An 18,938-nucleotide genomic window follows, 5' to 3' on the forward strand; every position below is an offset into this window, starting at 1 on the left:
CGCCACCCAGCCGACTGGACTGGGAATCTTTAAACTCTGGAAATCTCTGGGATCTCAGGAGTCAATGTGGTTCAATATTCTTCTGTGGACTGGACCTCCCCTGCGTAGCGCTTCTTAAAGGAGAATTCCAGCCAATTTTTACGTTAATCTTGATCGCTATAGCTACGCGAGTACTTTCAATAGAAAAAACCCCGACCCGAATCAGTGGTAACACGGAGAAGCTGCAGCTACGTACTACAAGCGTCCCCTGAGCTAAAACGGCAGTGCTCGGGGCAAGTTTTAGAGTGCCTTTGTGCCTCTTAACAGACACAAAATGCAATAGGGGTTATGCGCAACGTACTTCCGCATTCTGCGAAACAGGTGTCATCACATCCGGTTCAGGTCCGCTGTACCTGGCTGTACCGCGGTACTTTGGATATGGCGCTGTTTTACTCCAGATGCCTTCAGGAATTACCCAAAATGAGCATAACTGATGTCCATCGCATATGCAGGTTGACATCTAAAACTCCTGCCTCCAAAATGGACAAGGGGTTTAGGCTATAGCCCCCTCATACATATTTGACTATCAGGTTTGTATCTGCTAGCGATAGCTCATGTTAGCATTCCCGAACGGGAAGAATGCAGTATGTCACTATGGTAGCTAAACTAACGATAACATTAACCTACTAATCTGAGTTGATAGAAAAAAAAAATGTCACGTTCTGCAAAGTTATGATTGCTACCTACATAATCACGTTGTCACTTTATTTTTCACCAGTATCAAACAAAGACAAACTGACTGGTGCTGTCAGCATCAGGGCAGCTAGTCACAGATCTATGAGGAAAAACGAGAAGCCACACAGTCTGAGAGTAACGTTAGGGATGGGTTGGGTGTTCTGTTCGGGTTCTCAATCTGTTCCAGTTCAGGGACAGTATTTATCAAGCCTCTCAGGGTAGGAGTAAGTAAGAGTGGACTAATCAGTGATCATGACCGGGTCCCCTTGACTGTCTAATCACCATAGACAGACTTGCAGGAGCTGCTTTAGTCTTGAGACGCTTGGTAAATGCATGCACAGTTGTTCCAAGTTCAATGTTGTTGTTTGTCTACTTGTTAAAAGATGTGTATAGTGAGGTTACTGGGGTATAGGTGACTCTGATTGGACATCCTTGATTCTTGAGTGCCATCATTCCATGTTATTCATAATACGTCCTATAAAAATCCCTCTATTACAGCATGAACACATTCTGTTATTGTGTTTGTTGTAATAATGTCATTGCCATTAACCATTGCCAAACTTGCCCCAGCAACCTAACTAGACTGTTACTCAAATCAGTGGCATCTGTTAGAACCACTGCTCAAATATGATACATTAAAGCTCAACCACACTCAAATCTTTGTCAATGTTTGTAAAAAATTCTCTCCACATACACTTTGTACAGATAGTGCTTCGGGATTCGGACCCTGTCATCCTAACATCAAATCGGTGCTCATGTGTAGCTGGCACTGCAATGTGTAACCACACAGTTGCTTTGCTGTTTCAAACTGCACACTATTCAGAGTTGAACATGCAGGTTGTGCCACCTGTCCACACCTGCACTGAGACAGAGCAGCAATGGCATAAGCCCAGAACAGCGGTAAGTGTTTAGACACAATTCCTAGGCCTAATACTCCTGGCATTAGTGATATTTAAGTATACGTATGTATTAGAATAATCTTTCAATGCCGAGTCCAACTTTTAAAGGGTCAGGAACCTTGGATGGAGAGCAATGTTTTATTGAATGCAATTTAGTTTTGCTCTCATTGTTTTAACATAGGCAGTTGTAATATGTCACATACTTTGCCAGATTAGTTAGTTTTTTGTGTGTGTGGGGGGTTCCTTTCAATTTTATTGTCTCCTATTGTTAAGATTGTATGTTGTTTGTCCTTTTTTTGTCAGGGAGTGAAACCTGGGCCAATAAACAAAACGGTCATCAGCAGACCAAGACTCAACCGGCTCACGGAAGGAGGAGTCAGGTGAGGTAGTGAGCTGCTATTGCAAGTACTGCATCATACAGTGTATATGTGTGTGTCTACATATGTATACACACACACACACATATATGTACACATATATGTACACGCATACACACACATACAGTATACACACACATATGTACACACACACACAAATAAATACAAGAGAGATTTCATAGGTGTCAGTAACCTGCAAATATTACTAACAGTAATTACACTACTAACACTAATATTCCTAACACTATTACATTCTTTCACAGGAGTACACTCTACAAGGGCTTGGTTGGGGACCCACTAGACATCTCTTTGCTACTGATTGGAGACATGTACAAAGACTTCAGCATTAGAGAGAAACCTCTAGCAGCAACTATGGGCATCAGTGACGAGAAGACCCTTGTTGAGACAGCTTTTGGCTTAGCACAAAGGGGGAGTGTGCTCTCATACCAGCAACCTGTATTGCCCACAAAGTCAGTCAAGATGCACCAGGATCCTCCACCTTACCCACCGCTGCCTATTGGGGAGTACAAGCTTGCCCCGACAGACTGTGTGCATGTGTGCACTGAGGAGGAGCACTTCCACCTTAAAAGCCTGAATGTCACACTGGACATGGCCTATAAGATTGAGGCAGCGACAAGAGAGCAGGCAGCAGACCAGGAGTGGCATCAGCTCCGCAGGCCTAGGATCACCTCCTCACGTTTTAGAGAGGTGTGTTTTGTGAGGGGAGTGAGCTCTGCAGAGTCTCTTGCAGAAAGAATCCTCAAAGGAACAAGGCAGACTGCAGAAATGAGAAGAGGTGCAGACATGGAGTTTGAGGTGGCAAGGGAGTACTGCCAGATGAAAAATGTCAACTACACACCCTGTGGCCTCGTCATCCACCCAGATGCTCCTTGGCTTGGTGCCTCGCCAGATGGCTTGATTTTTGATCCATTCGCACAGCCACCGTTTGGACTGGTTGAGATAAAGTGCCCTAATGTGAAGAACTATGTGGACTGTAAATACCTTCAAATGCAGGATGGCACTTTGGCTCTTCGAAAAGCCACTCTTACTACTGGCAGGTGCAGGGTCAACTGTTGATCACTGGCCTGCAATGGTGTGACTTTGTGATTTGTGCTCAGGAAGACATGCTGGTGCAGCGTATCCAGGTTGACCCAGAGGTAAAAGCAGTCATCAGAGAGAGGGTGGACCAGTTTTATTTTAACGTATAAATAAAAAAATTTTTTTTTCCCCAAAAAAAATTTTTTCTCCCAAAAAAAAAAAATAGGGGGGGGTTTTTTTTAAAAAAAAAATAAACTTACCTATTATAAACTTTTGTTATTGTGTGAAGCAGGAGTAAATAACATGTCATGCCTTTCAGCTGAATTTGGAAAATGTATTGGCTTATTTCACTATTGTATTGTTCTATTACAAAACCTATTCACCTGTTATTTGTGTAATCAATTATTTCATGCTTTGTTTAATTTTAAATGCTTTGGGTCTTCATAACATACAGGGTGGCCATACAGAACTACACATTAGACACAGTATATGCCTCACAAGTGTTTAAAGTAATTACACCACACACAGGTGCCATTTACTTCATGTTGACAGTAAAATATGGTTCAGATTTTTCACGCAAGGTTACTTTTTTCACATTTTCATTCACATCTAGAAATGAGACCATAGCTATATTCGAGGGGCTCTTACAGGCAATTTCAATGTTTCATGTATCACTGTTGGAAGGATGTTCTTTAGGTCAGCCAAATTCTTTATTGCCAAAGAAGCAATATTTGCATCAAAAAGTTACACGATAATTGTTATATAAGTAGTTGCTGTGTGATTTGCAATAAACACAAAGGAGAGAAAAATGATTTTTTCCCAGATTTATTTGTAAGTAACAAAAATAATTAAATCATTCCTTATACAATTTGTATCATGGTGACTATAAAAGATGTTTTCAGATTTCATATACAATATTTTACTGTATGCATGGTTTGATTTCATACATTTTACTACAAGAGAGAGGGGGACTAGTAATGCACAGTTGGCACTGACAAATTTAACCACTCAAAGTCAAACATATAATTTGTATTGCTACATAAACATGTATCATGGAACACATATGTCAAATCTACATCAGAGAATGTTTATCATAAAGAGAGACAAATGGAACAGAATTGAGGGAAGTCCATTAGCAGTTTAGCGAGCAGATCTGAGACAATAATATTGACCATTCAGTGTACTAGTATCCAGAGAGACTGGCTCAGTGAGGTTAACACAGTTATTTGGCCCATGCTTTGACCAGTGGCTTGTTTTGATAGTTTGTTAGGAGGCAGGCTACTGCAAAAAGCTGGTTGATACTGCCACAAATGGTTAGAGGGATAATAGTGTCAAACAGTTTGTTCTCTTTGATGCGCCCTAATTGTCCTCTCCACGTATCCTTAACCGGCAATGTCCTGAGTGACCAGCACTTCGCCATGAGACAGCTGTGACTTTTACTTCGAAAAGGTGGTCTGTAAACTTTGCAAGGCACTAGGTCATCAATTCTGAATCCCTTGTCCACCATTACAGCCATTTCTTTATCCAAAGAGAGGCACAATGCCAGATTGCCTGAACAATTCTTTGTCACTGATAGAGCCGGAATACAGTGAGGAAATAAAAGTAACAGCACCATGTGGTGACACACCAATCATTCCTTTCAGGGTAGTGTGCGATTTATACTGTGAAAACATCTCACTCTGTAAGAGTAAAGATGAAGGCATCTGACATCTCATCTCTGTACAGTCAATAAGGACTTGGGTGTCAGAGTATTTGCTGAATACACCCTCGGCATCGTGGGTCCTAATTGTCTCAGGAGACATCCATATCCCAACAGCACCCAACAAGGTGTACAAAAAATTTACCCAGGTTTTGATTATCCTGCTGACGGTGGACTGATGAATACTGAAACGATCACCCAGATCTTTCTCCTTCAGACCCAGCGACAGGTACACCAAGAACAGGAACAGTTCATCAATCATCGGAAGGCATCGGCTCTGGTGGGGGGTGGGAGCAGGGGGAACAAGTCTTAGTGGTAAACGATAATCATTGCATGGTCATCATAAATGTTTGTAAAGTGGGGTCCACAAGTCTGAGACCACTTGTATGTGGTTTTAATTATATTGAATTAGAGTGTAGTGTTGTTACGGATGCAGATTTATCAGCAAGCTACTTTTAAAAACAAAATGATGAAGTATGAACTATGCCTACCGGTCGACGAGGTGGATCAGTGGCATTGTCAGGAGCTGCTGTTGTGCTGGAAGTGGATGACTGTGTACCAACACGCACAATTCTCCTCGTTGCAGGTTCAATCTGTCTCCAAAATGCCTGTAGGTGGTGGTAGCTGGCAAATCTAAAAGAGTGAAATAAAATTATTATTACCTTTAAATCAAAGCATAACCCATTATTGATGTTTGGAAAATGCATCATCACAAAGCTGAGATATGTGGTTCTCATAGGACAGAGATGCTACAAACATGCTATGATGATCTTATAGTTTAAACTAGCCAACAGTAAATAAAGAATTTAAAATGAGCTCAACCTTAAACAGCTACAGCAGTAAAATGAAACATACACATTAATGCAGCAGTAATATTAATCCATATACATTCTATAAATAGTAAAACACTGACAGGGATCATTTTACTGCACTATAAGTACTTTTACTTTTCACACTTTAAGTACATTTTTCTGATAATACTTACATACTTTTACATAAGTAAGGTTTTGAATGCAGGTAGTGGAGTATTTTCACAGTGTGGTATTAGTGCTTTTACTGAATTAAAGGATCTGAATACTCTGCCCACTACTGTGTATGTACATATACATTCATAAATGAATGGATTTGAACACAAACTAGGTCTGCAAGAAAGTCATAACCACAGAGGTATGCAAGTTCATAATATGACATAAGACGTACCGGTATAGAATCTGATGTCATCGTCCAATGCTAAAAACCTCTCCAAGCCAAACGACTGCTTCAGTGTAACCGGCCGCAGCCTCTTTTGCAGCTCCTCTATCACCTGCTGCTGGGCCTCTATTTTCTCACATGCTATATCCAAAGATGATGGTTCTGGTTTTGCATCGTAATCATGGCACTGAAGCAACAGTTCAACATCCATCTCTTCCTCTTCAGTTGATTCATCCTCTGGTCATTGTGTTCTCTCCCAGACACTTGGTCTGACTGCCGGCAGAGAGTAGTTGTTCCAGGCGAACAACACGGGTACAGCCCCCTCTTTCAAGCGTCGTCGTCCACCTTGAATGACATCCGTGGAGACGAAATGTCTACTACAGACTGTGGTGGTCCTCTTAATTACTAAATTATCACGTCTCACATTACGTATCCATATTTTTCTTATGGTTTCTTCCTTTGGGAAGTGGTGGAAACTCACGCGGTGGAGTTGAACTTCCCTGTCATCGCACCATTGAAGTACGCAGCAGAAATCACTGTTGGGATTATCCCGCTTCTGGTACTTCACTGGCTTTGACATTTTCTTCTTGTCACTAACATCCAGATTTTAAAATCAAATAAAACGCCAACATTAAAAAAGGCTAGCTAGGCTAAGTCTGTCAGTACCTACCATTGCTACTGTTGCTACGGTTGCTACCAGCTACCCAGCTACCGGCTTTTCCGACAAGCGGAAGCAAACCGGAAGTCGGGAGACCTGTTTTCCGGTGTGGTGACGTGACGCTCGGCATAAAGCGAATTAATATGTCTGTGCCACATGAACAGGGTGTGTACAGCTATCTGGCTGTACACACTCACCGGAGGGCAGCTAGCAGCTAACAGCTACTACCGTACTGTTTTTTTTAGGGGGGAATACACTTCAAGACGTGACATGACCTGTCCTCTGGAGGACAAAGCCACACCACCACCGCTCCGTGGATTGTTATTGGGATGATTATCACAGAAGCCTATCTGAATACACTCACCAAACAGCAGCTAGCAGCTAACGGCTATCAGCTAGCAGGGCAAGCTAGCTACCGGCAGGATCGAGACAGGAACCAGGGTAGGTGAATTTAAACAATGTCTGAGTTGAAAACGCATCTTGTTGACACGTAAGGGCCCTGTTCATGTGGCACAGACATATTAATTGCATTTTGTGTCTGTTAAGAGGCACAAAGGCACTCTAAAACTTGCCCCGAGCACTGCCGTTTTAGCTCAGGGGACGCTTGTAGTACGTAGCTGCAGCTTCTCCGTGTTACCTGCACTGATTCGGGTCGGGTTTTTTCTATCGAAAGTACTCGCGTAGCTATAGCGATCAAGATTAACGTAAAATTGGCCGGAATTCTCCTTTAAATCTCCACCAAAAACCTGACCTATAGATAAGGCCAAATCATTTCTCTCAATTACTATTCAGTAATAAAATTAATTTCTTAGGTTACGATGAAAATAGAATGAGGTAATATTTCAGCTAACCCATATTGAAATATCTAAATCTCTATTCAGTTGTACAACAGTTCTTAAATTTCTTCTTAGATATTAAAAGCATATAAGTCCCTTTCAGGTATCAAAAGTACATTAATATTAATAGGCAACCTATACAAAAAATACATTTCTAATTTAAGTTGTATGGAACCTTAGTAACATTAAAGGTGCTGTAGGTAGGATTGTGAAGATCCAGGACTTAGCCAAAGAATTTGAACATCAACAACTTCTCAGTCCCTCCTCCCTTTCAGGTAAAGCCCAAAACTGTCTCCTAAGCCCCTCCTCCCACAAGGGAGAATGAATGTGTGTGCATGAGCAGTGATTGAGTTAGGCACAACCCCTGGCCCTGATTGGTGCATCTGAACAGGGAGCTGTGGATTTTTGCAAATCGCACTACATTGCATTGTAGCTGGTGCCAGAGGAGCCAGATTTTTATTTTTTACTACCTGCTTCGTGTAGTTCTACTCGAACATAGGGTCAGTTTCATCAAATATGACAGAAAGTTAGTTTTATAAGTCTTACCCACTGCACCTTTAACACTATCCTAAATAAAATTGCATGAATTGCATGTAAACATCTCTCAAATTGTATTATTTTCCCATAACTTAAGCTACAGTGTTGTAATTTAGAGGCATAAAGATATGCATGCTTATTTATCCCTCCCTGCACCGGCAACAGTAGAAAGAATGCACAAATAATTAGCCTCTTTAAGTTACTTCACCATAAACTCCAGTCAAACAATTAGGGCCCTATTTTAACGATCTGAAACGCAAGTATGAAACGCAAAACGCAAGTAGCTTTGTGGGCGGATCTCGGGCGCTGTTGCTATTATACCGGCGGGATAAATGACTCTTGCGCCCGACGCAAATCTAAAATGGGTTGGTCTGAAGTAGCTAGGTGTGGTTTGGGCGTAACATGCAATAAACCAAAGCCGTCATCTCACATTCCCTTTAAGAGCAGGGCGCTTGTTCCATGGCGGATTGCTATTATGATGGCGGATTTGCCTGGCGCACGCCAGCGGGAGTGCCCGTGCGAGATCGGCAAAGTAATAAATGCCCGTCTTGGCTGGGTGGCGATGTTGCTGCGGCCACTCGGGCGCATCTCCTCACGTCTGGAGAGGATTGCTGCAGCAATGGAGCGTGGGCCTCCAAACGCACCACCTGCACCTGTTGTGCCCCTTCCTCTTCCCCCACTCCATCTCCGTCCACCCGCTCCATCAGGAGCGCATCGCGCATTACTCCCGGACCAGATTCCGCCGGTGGCCAATCCCACCGTAGTTCAACATCTGCCTTAAGTCCTCTAATATTTCCTCATTTATGTCATCAACACATCCATGATTCATGGAAATGTGAAAACACAACAAGCCACAAAGAATGCTGCGACTTTTTGAGGACTGTAAGTGCCTCCTGATCTATCCAAACACATGAAGCGCATTTTCAGTAATATTTTCCTTTGTAATTATGTATGGTTTTCAAAAATGGGAACTGCTGTAGATGAGAGAAGTGTATGCGCGTTGTGCACCGCGCTACATTATGGCCAAGCATGCGCCCTAAAATAGCATCTGAATAACGCACTACGACTTTAGACCAGGTTTTTCCTGGTCAGTGGCGGAATGTTTTTCTGAAACTGCAGAATAGCACAAAGTAACGCGTTTGCCGGACACGCCTCCTCTTTTCGCTGAACCGCCCCCGGGAGCGCAAATACCTTCCCTAATTTACCGACGTGTGTCTGTGGAGGGAAAAGTCCGCTGTGCGTCGGGTGCAAAATAGGAATGATACATGCGTCGGTGTACAAAGGCAATTGCGCTGAGTGCAAGATAGGGCCCTTAAACTCACAATTTGTACTAACATTCATTCAACAAAAATACCCACAACTAGCAATAGTGTTGAAAAGCAACATTACTCTTCATAACCAATAGATAGAATAATTAGCCCTTTTCAAAGGCAATATACAGTAGCTAGTCCGCTAGTCTTTTGTGGCTAATTACCCTATTAGCATATGAATGCAGCACCTTAGCTAACCTGTTAGCTTTGCGCTATTAGCACCAATTAGCATAAATGCTTCACAATGACTCAGCATCCAGGTTAAATACAATGAATGAAATAGCAACTCAAGGCCTAGTGAATGACTCACCATTTTAACGGAATTCACTGTCTTTAACTCCGTGACAACAGTGGATTCAGGCACAGCTCTTCCGCTCTATTCACAACAAGGCATAGTCAGTATTAGATAGTATTTAGTATATCGAATTTATTTAATTCACTAAATTTCGTTATTTTCCTCTTACCGAGTGAATATGGACAGCCTCCTACGTCCCGATGCAGGCGCCAAAAGGGACGTGAGGAGACGTAAATCTAGTGATCTAACGCAGCCTAGTTGATAGCTGATTGGTCAGTTCACAGACCATAGCTGATTGGTCAGCTCACAGACCCAAGTTTACCTGTTGGCTTATTCACAAGCCCATCAAAGCCAACAAAAGAATAAGTGAAAGTTAAATAATTTTCCACTATTTTCTACCATAGCTTTTACCAACTACTTTTGACCACATTTAATAGGGCTGGGGGTAAACGATGATTTATTAAACGATTAATCGGGTGATTATTTTATCGATTAGTCGACTAATCTAACGACTAATTGGACGATTAATCTAACTTTTATTTTTCTGTTGCTCGATTAATAAAAACCATAATGTATCAAATAAATACCCAAAAAATCTTAATATACTTTATTAAACAGTTTTGCACAGCAAAAAATCTTCTGCTTTACACAAAATTAAATAAATACAATTATTTTACTGTTATACAAAATGAAAGGCCAGCCTGTTTACTCTTTTACAGTACAAACATAACTCTCTCATAACAAATAAGTTGTAGTGCAAAAAAAAACCGTGCAGTGCAGTATAGACATTCCTGTGAGTGTTTAACACAATATAAAATTCCTGTTTTCAGTTTTACAGTTCCAATATAAATCTCTCCTGTACAAAGCTACTGCAATCTGTTTGCTACCGTTAGCTAGATCTAGCAGCTGTGCACTTTGGTGGTGCAAGGCTAACCAACACATCTTAGCTCTCTGTGCAGTTTGTTCGTGCTAGGTTAGTAGCTAACGTTCACGTTAGCTAACGTTAGCAACTATAGATAGCTGTGTTCTGCAGCCGTAAACTAGCTACGATTCAAGCCAACATTTAGATAATAACTCACGTTAGCTAAACACAGCTGTCTAGGCGCCAGTAGCTAGCTAACGTTAACGTTAGCTACTAACCTAGCACCAGCCTAGCACGAACAAACTGCACGGAGAGCTAAGATAGTTAGCTAGCACCACCGAAGTGCGCAGAGCTCAAGCAACACAACACACTACGCAAACATGAAATTAATTTAGCCAACGTTATTACGTTATTGTCTCCTTCACAAGTGACGATGGGGTGCCTCCGTTTCAGATGCTCCCACGTTGGTGTTGTGCTGGTATGGCAAATAACGACACCTTTTACATTTGGGACTAAATTTGAAGTATTCTGTTCTGTGCGTGTTAAAATCCACTAAGTAGGCAAGGAGAGGGTTTAAAAGTTTAACAAGTATTTATTTAAGTAAAATCATAAGAGCATAAACGTTTTGATTTGTTTATTAAAAGTTGGAGGAGTACCGTGGTTTAGACTTAGTCTCCCCTGGTTGGTGCACAGACTGGTCCCAGTCTTTTGGCACACGCCCTCTTCATCAGTTGTTAGGCAGACTTTAGCTATGCTGATGGTCAGAAAGAACAATGCGCCACTGTTGTCCGTCACAGATTGAGAAGTAACTTACTTTCATGGTCAAACTGATATCAAACTGATATTAACTTCGTTGCTGCACTCTTGTTGCTTTCTGACCACCGTCATACAGTGCTGCTTTCTGCACGTACAACAGTATCCTTTTCTCATTTTGCATGACTAAGCTGTCACAGTGCTCTTCCACTAAACACACAATACTATTCAACTATAATTTGTATCCTCATACAGCACAGCCAGCTTGACTGATTATTTTTATTTCTTACAGTTCCAAAAATATTAAGGCTATGAAAACTGCTTTTTATTTACATCTTATGTTAATTAACAAATATTTAGCCTTAGCTGTCCACTTCACTCACCTGTTGTTGTTGTTGTTGTTGTTGTTGTTGTTGAACACTGTTATTAGTTTTGAGTAAAAAATAATTGATAATTTAATTTCAACTTGTCAATCTGATGGCCCCAAGCAACAACTCATATGTTTTAATTCAATTCAATTCAATTTTATTTATAGTATCAAATCATAACATAAGTTATCTCGAGACACTTTACAGATAGAGTAGGTCTAGACCACACTCTATAATTTACAAAGCCCCAACAATTCCAACAATTCCAGTAATTCCCTCAAGAGCAAGCAGTGCGACAGGTGGCGAGGAAAAACTCCCTCTTGGGAAGAAACCTCGGACAGACCCAGGCTCTTGGTAGGCGGTGTCTGACGAGCCGGTTGGGGGTGTGATGAACAGTGGCGATAGTAGTCACATTAATAATGGAACAGTGACTGGATGTAGCGGGAAGCTGCAGGGTTCAGCAGGACGCAGCATGACATTGCAGGGCAAATTTGTTATGGTTAAGTAAGGGATAATGTAGAGATCAGCCTGAAGGGGTTGTATTCGCTATAATGACCGGCTCGCTCTACATTATCCCGCTTATTACACAGCTACTTACCAAATAAATCAATAATTTGACACAAAATATTAATTTAAAAGGATTGTATTGATTTTTTTTAAATTGTATTGCTTCTCCTAAAGAAAATAGTCTGTTCCATCTCTACGGTTGGAACACAGTGTCCATAGCAATGTAACCTCTGTAGAGTACTTAGCGTTATGCATTATAAATCATATTAAACTTTCTGTTGTTGGTGAAGTGAGACAAGGTGAATGGGATTTCTTTGGGAATATTTATGTTGACATTTCTGTCTTCATTCATCTTGTTTCCTTTTTGCCCAGGTGCTAAAGTTGAGACACCTGTAAAAAACTGACAATGTAACTATTGTCCCTACGGCGAAAGTTACTGCTTAGCGATCATAGACTATTAAGATAGCGATAGGTGTTCAACAGATCTGCTGCCGTTGCCTGGATTGGAGGACAGGATCTTGCTCCACTTTTTCCCCCTTTTTGCCACATCTGATAAATTATCGGATTGATGGATCCAAAGTGATCAGAACTGCTTCCATGGCAACACTCTGCTATACATGGCAACAGTCTGTTATGCTTTGCAACAGCTTTAATATCTTTTTGGCTATTAAGTCATTAAAACATGCCTAGACGTTTCGTGTAGTATTACTGTATGTATTACCTTACTTGGTGGGACACAATAAGGGTAAGTCATCAGTAACAGTTACTAATGTTTAACTAATAAATGGGGTGGTTAGTTAGTAGTAGTAGTTCAGTGCCTCACAGATGCTGGTTCAGAGTTAATCAAAAATGACTAATGCCTGTCACACACTAGATCACTCTCAAAAGACACCTAAGGGCAACCATGTCACCTCTAAAGATTTTAGTCATAATATAAGATTATTATTATATATTATAAGATTTTACTACCAAGACTTAAAACTAAAAAGTCTGGCTTAAGACAGCTTGAACTGAGTTTTATGACCACCTTACACCAAATAATTGAGACAACGGGAGTGCGCCCCAATTCTAGCAAGACTCCCACGATTTCATTCCGATATCGGAAATGTGTCTGTGCCAGTGGAAACGCTTGTAAAGTCAGCATTATGAAGACAGTGTTCAGTATGAACCAAACACAGGTATTTATGAACTAATCGTTAACCAAGAGCGCCATTTGAGTTGGGTCAACAAATACAACTAAATAGTTCAGCTTCTTTTGGACATCACCACTATATAGCACTCAAATCACAGATATTCAGGAATTACCCATTAACAATGCAATAATTGTTAGGTCATTCCTGATTCATTCCTCACTCGTTCCTTCCTCACATTTTTGTGTACCGTATTGTAAAGTGTTACCAAATAACAAAACCAGTTTGTTTTATAGTGAGGTTTTTATTAGCCATAAATGACTGGGGTTAATATTTCTGCCTACTAGGTGGTGACACTAGTTTCATACACAACCATACGACAAGACCTGAGATGACCAAACAACGTTGTGTGTTATTCAACGTCTTATGTTCTACAATAAGACAAGCTGAGGAGTCCAAATCCTTCATTCCAGCTCCAAATGTTCTTAGAGGCAGACGTAGAACATATTTTGTATTATTTTGACTATGGGACAGTCCTCAGACATTATTGTGTTCACACTGTGTAGTTGTATCCATTCATCAATACGACTGGCCAACGAACTGATTGCCCAGCATCCTCTTGTGCGTTGGTGGTGCTTTCCTCACCTGAGGTCGTTCCACTGATCAATGAATCTATGCAAATGCACAGACAAACACAAACGTACATAATTAGTTTTTGTTACCCACAGTTCACGGACAAGAGTGGACTTTGTAAATAACGGGTTTATAGGACCAGTGTGTAGGATTTAGCGGCATCTAGTGGCGAGGTTGCAGATTGCAATCAACCTGATTTGTTCAGTTCCTGTACCCTGATCAATGGGCTATCCTGACCCTAACTATAACAAAGTCAATGTCTAACCTCAACCATCTGCACGCATGCGTAGAAAACTCAGATTGGACAGTCTAGCTAGCTGTCTGGATTTAGCCTGCAGAGATCTGAGGAGCAGTTAAACATAGTCCTCCTAAATCCACCGGAGTTTAAAATTCCAACACAAAGAAAGTGGGAGGTAAGGGACATCCGGCCAAAAAGAGTGACCTCCAGGGGAATTTCCGGCAGCAACGGAGCAATCCCGGAAGTGGAACATCGTGCATATAGACTATGCACATGGTAATTTGAAACCAGCTAATCTTAATATCCACTCATATCTCATTTTGGGGCCATCCACACGGAAAAGTTTTTTTGTGCAAACGCACATGTTTTGCATCGTTTGGGCCGACCGTCCAAACGAATCCTGTAAACGCACTGCCTGAAAACGCACTTTTTTGAAACCTGGTCTCAGGGTGAAAAAATTTGAAAACGGCTCTCGTTTGGCTCCGTAATGGATGGTGAATACGAATATGACCCCGTATCGATGATGTCATCGCCACACCCCTCGACCTCTTACCCGCACTAGTGCTAGTGCACGCCGGTCACACACGACTGCGGTGAAGCTAAGCGAGCATATCCCATCTCCATGGTCAAACCAGCTCACTTCATCTAAATAGTTTGTCTCTGCTCCCTGACACTTCCCTCTGCCCTGCCAGTCCTGGATTCTACACAAGATATATTGCTAACGTTATGTAGCCAATGTTAAACATCGCTAAAGTAGCTGACCGCTAAAGTAGCTGACCGCTACAGCAGCGACGTAGCTAATGTTAGCTGCTATGGTTGTTTATAAAGTGGAAGTAGACAATTTATCAACTAGCTAGCTAATCAGTCTGCTTATCAACTCCTTGAACGGATTATAGTAACTTTTACCACGGCTTATTGTAGAAAGGCTACCGCCAGAAAACCGTAGATTATCAAAAAGACATCATTCATAGATCATTGATGTTTGTTTGACTGCCGATGTTAGCTAGCAGAGCTAATGTTTCTTGCGTCGGCCTTTATAAATTGAGCAGTGGTGAAAGTTATTATAGTCCACGGATGTATTAAGAGAGCGTTAGTCTAGCTAGTCATGTTATGATGGGAAGTGGAAGTGACAATGCTCTTCTTCTCCGTTTTTTGGTAAATTTCTGTAGCAGAAACAGACCCGCCTATAGGCCTGGAATATGAAGTAGCGTGTTGAGTCATTTACAAATGGATTCGTTTGGACGCAACTATTCTTGAAACGAATCCAGGGAAGACGGGTAAAAAAAAAGATCGTTTTGGTACGTGTGGACGTGGCCTTAATGTATGGATGTCAGATACTTTTCGCCCTCAATACTGGTGCTTTAACACCCTCCATGTGCTTTTACACCTTTAGAATCAACATTATCACATTATAATGAGACACGTTATCTGTTGAATCTCCCACCTTCTGGTCTAGGTCACGCTTCCTCTGGTTACCATCTCTTCCTTGTCCCAGCTCTGTCAGCCTTTCCTACACAGAGAAGAGAAGACATTACTACCATTACTACCACAACCTGGGGTTCTACAACTAACGATGTAGTACCTGAAACATAAAACATTACCTTTGATATCCACAGCTTTTGTCCGCTCTGAGAGCTCAGAATCATCTGGTTGATCATCATCAGACTTCTTATAGTAATACTCCTGATCGACGGGCCCAAACCTCTACATGCACACACACACACACACACACACACACACACACACACACACACACTTTGATTTATTGTACTGTAGCTGCCCTGTTTGTTTAGAGGACCAAACCACACTCACACATCACATTTCTTATAGTTCTAATGACAAGACAATAACCAACACAAATAAACACATACACACACACACACACATAAACACACACATGCATAAACAGGCATACTTTACCTTGTCAGGCCACATGAAGCTAATGAAGAGAATGACAGGAAGTCCAACAGTGAAGACATAGACCCCCCAGAGCCAGGGACGCTCATTGGTGGCCAATAGCAGGCTCTCTATGATACCTGGCTAGAATACACATATACAGATACTGTATGTCAACTGTTATATGATCATATCTACAGTATATCCAACCAAACTAAATAAACATAACTGCTAACAAGCATAAATTTAATTGTTAACAAACAACAGATGGTGTGGACAAAACCACAGTGCATCTGTAATTTATTTATAGATTTATGTATTTATATATCTGAGCACCAGATGGTGCAGGAGCCCTTTTTAAAACCAGAAACAGGTGTCGCTGCTTGGGGAAGCATAGTTTTTGACACAATGTGCTTGCAGTGTAATATCCGACCACATACAACATTCAATTACTATTTAATTAGTCAGGTCTCAACTACGTGCTATAATGTTTTGGTTTATTTTGAAATTTTAGATACCTTATCAATGTTTTTATGGAGCAATAGAATACATTTTACTTGAGTTTTTAAGTTTAAGGAAGGACTTTGACATTATTTATTTGTAAGTGTGCCTGAAAGATAAGCAATAGTACCAAATAAATGGTGTATCAGGATTTTATCCACACCATCACCTTTGTTACATGAGCGAACAGTAAGTAATTGGAATTAGCAAGCAAACCGTATTTGTCTTAAAAATAGGTTTTAGTTCCATTGATTAATTACAGATCCATAAAGCTAAAAAAGAAATGTAACCTTTGAAAAATATACTATTTTTTATAATACTCTTGCCAAAATGCCTTGCCATGGGGATTCATTTTATCCACGTTTTTGTATTGTCTGTTTATGTTTCAAATGGGTTTGTATGTCTATGTGTACCTGAGTTGGCATCAATAAATATGTTAAATAAGGAAAGAAAATATTGTGTTTTCCTAACAATAATTAATAGACTAATAGATTCATGAAAATTGCAATAAAACGTACCTGTGCTGCAGCAGACACCTGTGCTGCAGCAGACACAGGTGTCACACTGGCTACCAGTATCACGCACAGCAACACAAAGCTCATCTCCATGTCTGAAACACACACCAACATGCACACACATCAATACACACAGAGATGTGCATAGTACAAACATTAACAGTTAATATACTGTACGTGCACACACAATATGAAACCCACGCAGAAAAGATCACACTCAAAGTCTCTTCATGAGGGACAGAAAAAAAAATGTCTATCTTTCCAGATACATCATATTACAAAGATCAGACTGGGACAGAAAGATTAAGGACAACAGACTGAGAGAAGCAATGATGATTAATACACACAGACGTCGAGAAAGTAAATAAAAAAAAGTAAAGTAAAATAGATACAAGGAAAGAACCATGCAAAGAGTACAGGGGGAAGCAGAGTGCTACAAAAAAACCCAAGAAGATTAAAAAAGGAAAGAGAAAGAAGTGAGAGTAAAAATAAGCGAAGCACAGAGGACCAAACGGTATGTTTCTACCTTTTCAACACAGCGATATTCACTTGCCACAAGTTCAAAAGACACTTCCTGAAGTCTTGCCGTCATGTGATGTTGGACTTTGGATCCAAGTCACTTGCTGACATGACTGCAGAGCATGCAGTGGCCACATTAGATGGGGACCACACACACACACACACACAAATGATCAGTGTTGGGTAGGGCATACGGAGGGTAGCAAAGTAGGAAAAAGGGTCGAAAAATTAAATTGCTTATGTTGTTTCATCATAACAACATTTCGTTCAATTACAGTAGATGAGTTGTGAAAAAAAAGGGAACCGCTTGAGAACATTTACAAATCAAATGTATCTAGACCACTAAATACAAGTGTATGATAACTTTTTTTGTCCGGTTTGGATGTTTTTGTCCTAGAACTTGGACCCTTTCACAGTGTGTTTTCAGTTAATGAAAGTTGAATGTAACATCTTGGCCGCCTAAAAATGGCTTGCTCAGCATTTGGTTGTACTAAAACACTCTAAGACACTCTAAGGCGTCAGCTGGTCTCTTCTGACTCCAATAAAACCAAGATGGCGATGGCGAAAAACCAAAACGGCGATGGTCAAAAAATTCCATACTTGAGGCTTCAATGTAGAAAAATCAATGTGTGATGTAATGGTGGCTACATCTACTTCTTATATAACGTCTATTGTGTTATGTCTCCTTATATATCATAGACTGGACATAGTCTCTGTGACATCACCCATAGGTTTCTGAAGAGCCTACATGAAGCTCAAAGTCGGCGGCTTTTATGCAATTTTATATAAAGTACTTTGAGCTGCATTTAAGGTGATAATAAGTGGTATAAATATAATATTTATTATTGTTATTATTATTTTTATTATTATTATTAATTCAATAATGTTCTCATTCTCCTTTAAAAACTGTAAAATTTTAGGAGGCCTGCAGAAAGTTTGAAAAAGGTAAGAACAAACAAACATTTAGACAGCTTCCAAATAAAATACTTACACATTTACACAGAACTGTGTCAAATAATGGTCAGTTAAAGGGGTGATAGAATGCAAAACCGATTTTACCTTGTCATAGTTGAAGAATACCTCTCCGGGAACCATCACCTTATTGTGGTGGAGATATTTTTGTGTCTCTATGAACCTGAGGGCTGTGCTCCTGGTAGGGTCTCCCAAGGCAAAGTGGTCCCAGGTGAGGGGCCAGACAAAGAATGGTTCAAAAACCCTATGAAACAACGAGGAAGAGGTGAAGTGACCCTGCCTGGAGGAAGCCCGGGGCCCCCGTCTGGAGCCAGGCCCAGATGGCGGGCTTGTCAGCGAGTGTCTGGTGGCTGGGTTTGCCACGGAGCCCGGTCGGGCACAGCCCAAAAACGCTACGTGGCCCCCATCTCTCCAGCCCATGGGCCCACCACCTGTGGGAGGAACCCCTGGGGTCGGGTGCGCTGCCACACGGGGGGCAGTGAAGGTCAGG

General features: G+C 41.0%; 2 protein-coding genes across 2 annotated transcripts; one reads left to right on the top strand and one right to left on the bottom strand.

The window, feature by feature from the left end:
- Nucleotides 1-676: 676 nt before the first annotated feature.
- LOC120567383 lies at nt 677-3,067 on the top strand. Its single transcript, XM_039814340.1, has 4 exons — nt 677-849; nt 1,420-1,614; nt 1,917-1,993; nt 2,254-3,067. The coding sequence occupies exons 1-4, from the start codon at nt 712-714 to the stop codon at nt 3,065-3,067; spliced, it is 1,224 nt and encodes a 407-aa protein (XP_039670274.1). The 5' UTR covers nt 677-711.
- Nucleotides 3,068-13,442: 10,375 nt separating this feature from the next.
- Nucleotides 13,443-17,597, bottom strand: LOC120567038 (calnexin-like). The gene is made up of 6 exons (XM_039813826.1): nt 17,484-17,597; nt 16,961-17,052; nt 15,966-16,085; nt 15,647-15,749; nt 15,490-15,555; nt 13,443-13,846 (listed from the first exon to the last, which is right to left on the bottom strand). The coding sequence occupies exons 2-5, from the start codon at nt 17,048-17,050 to the stop codon at nt 15,518-15,520; spliced, it is 351 nt and encodes a 116-aa protein (XP_039669760.1). The 5' UTR covers nt 17,051-17,052; nt 17,484-17,597; the 3' UTR covers nt 13,443-13,846; nt 15,490-15,517.
- Between the last annotated feature and the right edge of the window lie 1,341 nt (nt 17,598-18,938).

This window comes from Perca fluviatilis, chromosome 10 (genome assembly GCF_010015445.1).
Source record: "Perca fluviatilis chromosome 10, GENO_Pfluv_1.0, whole genome shotgun sequence".
Lineage (NCBI taxonomy): Eukaryota > Metazoa > Chordata > Actinopteri > Perciformes > Percidae > Perca > Perca fluviatilis.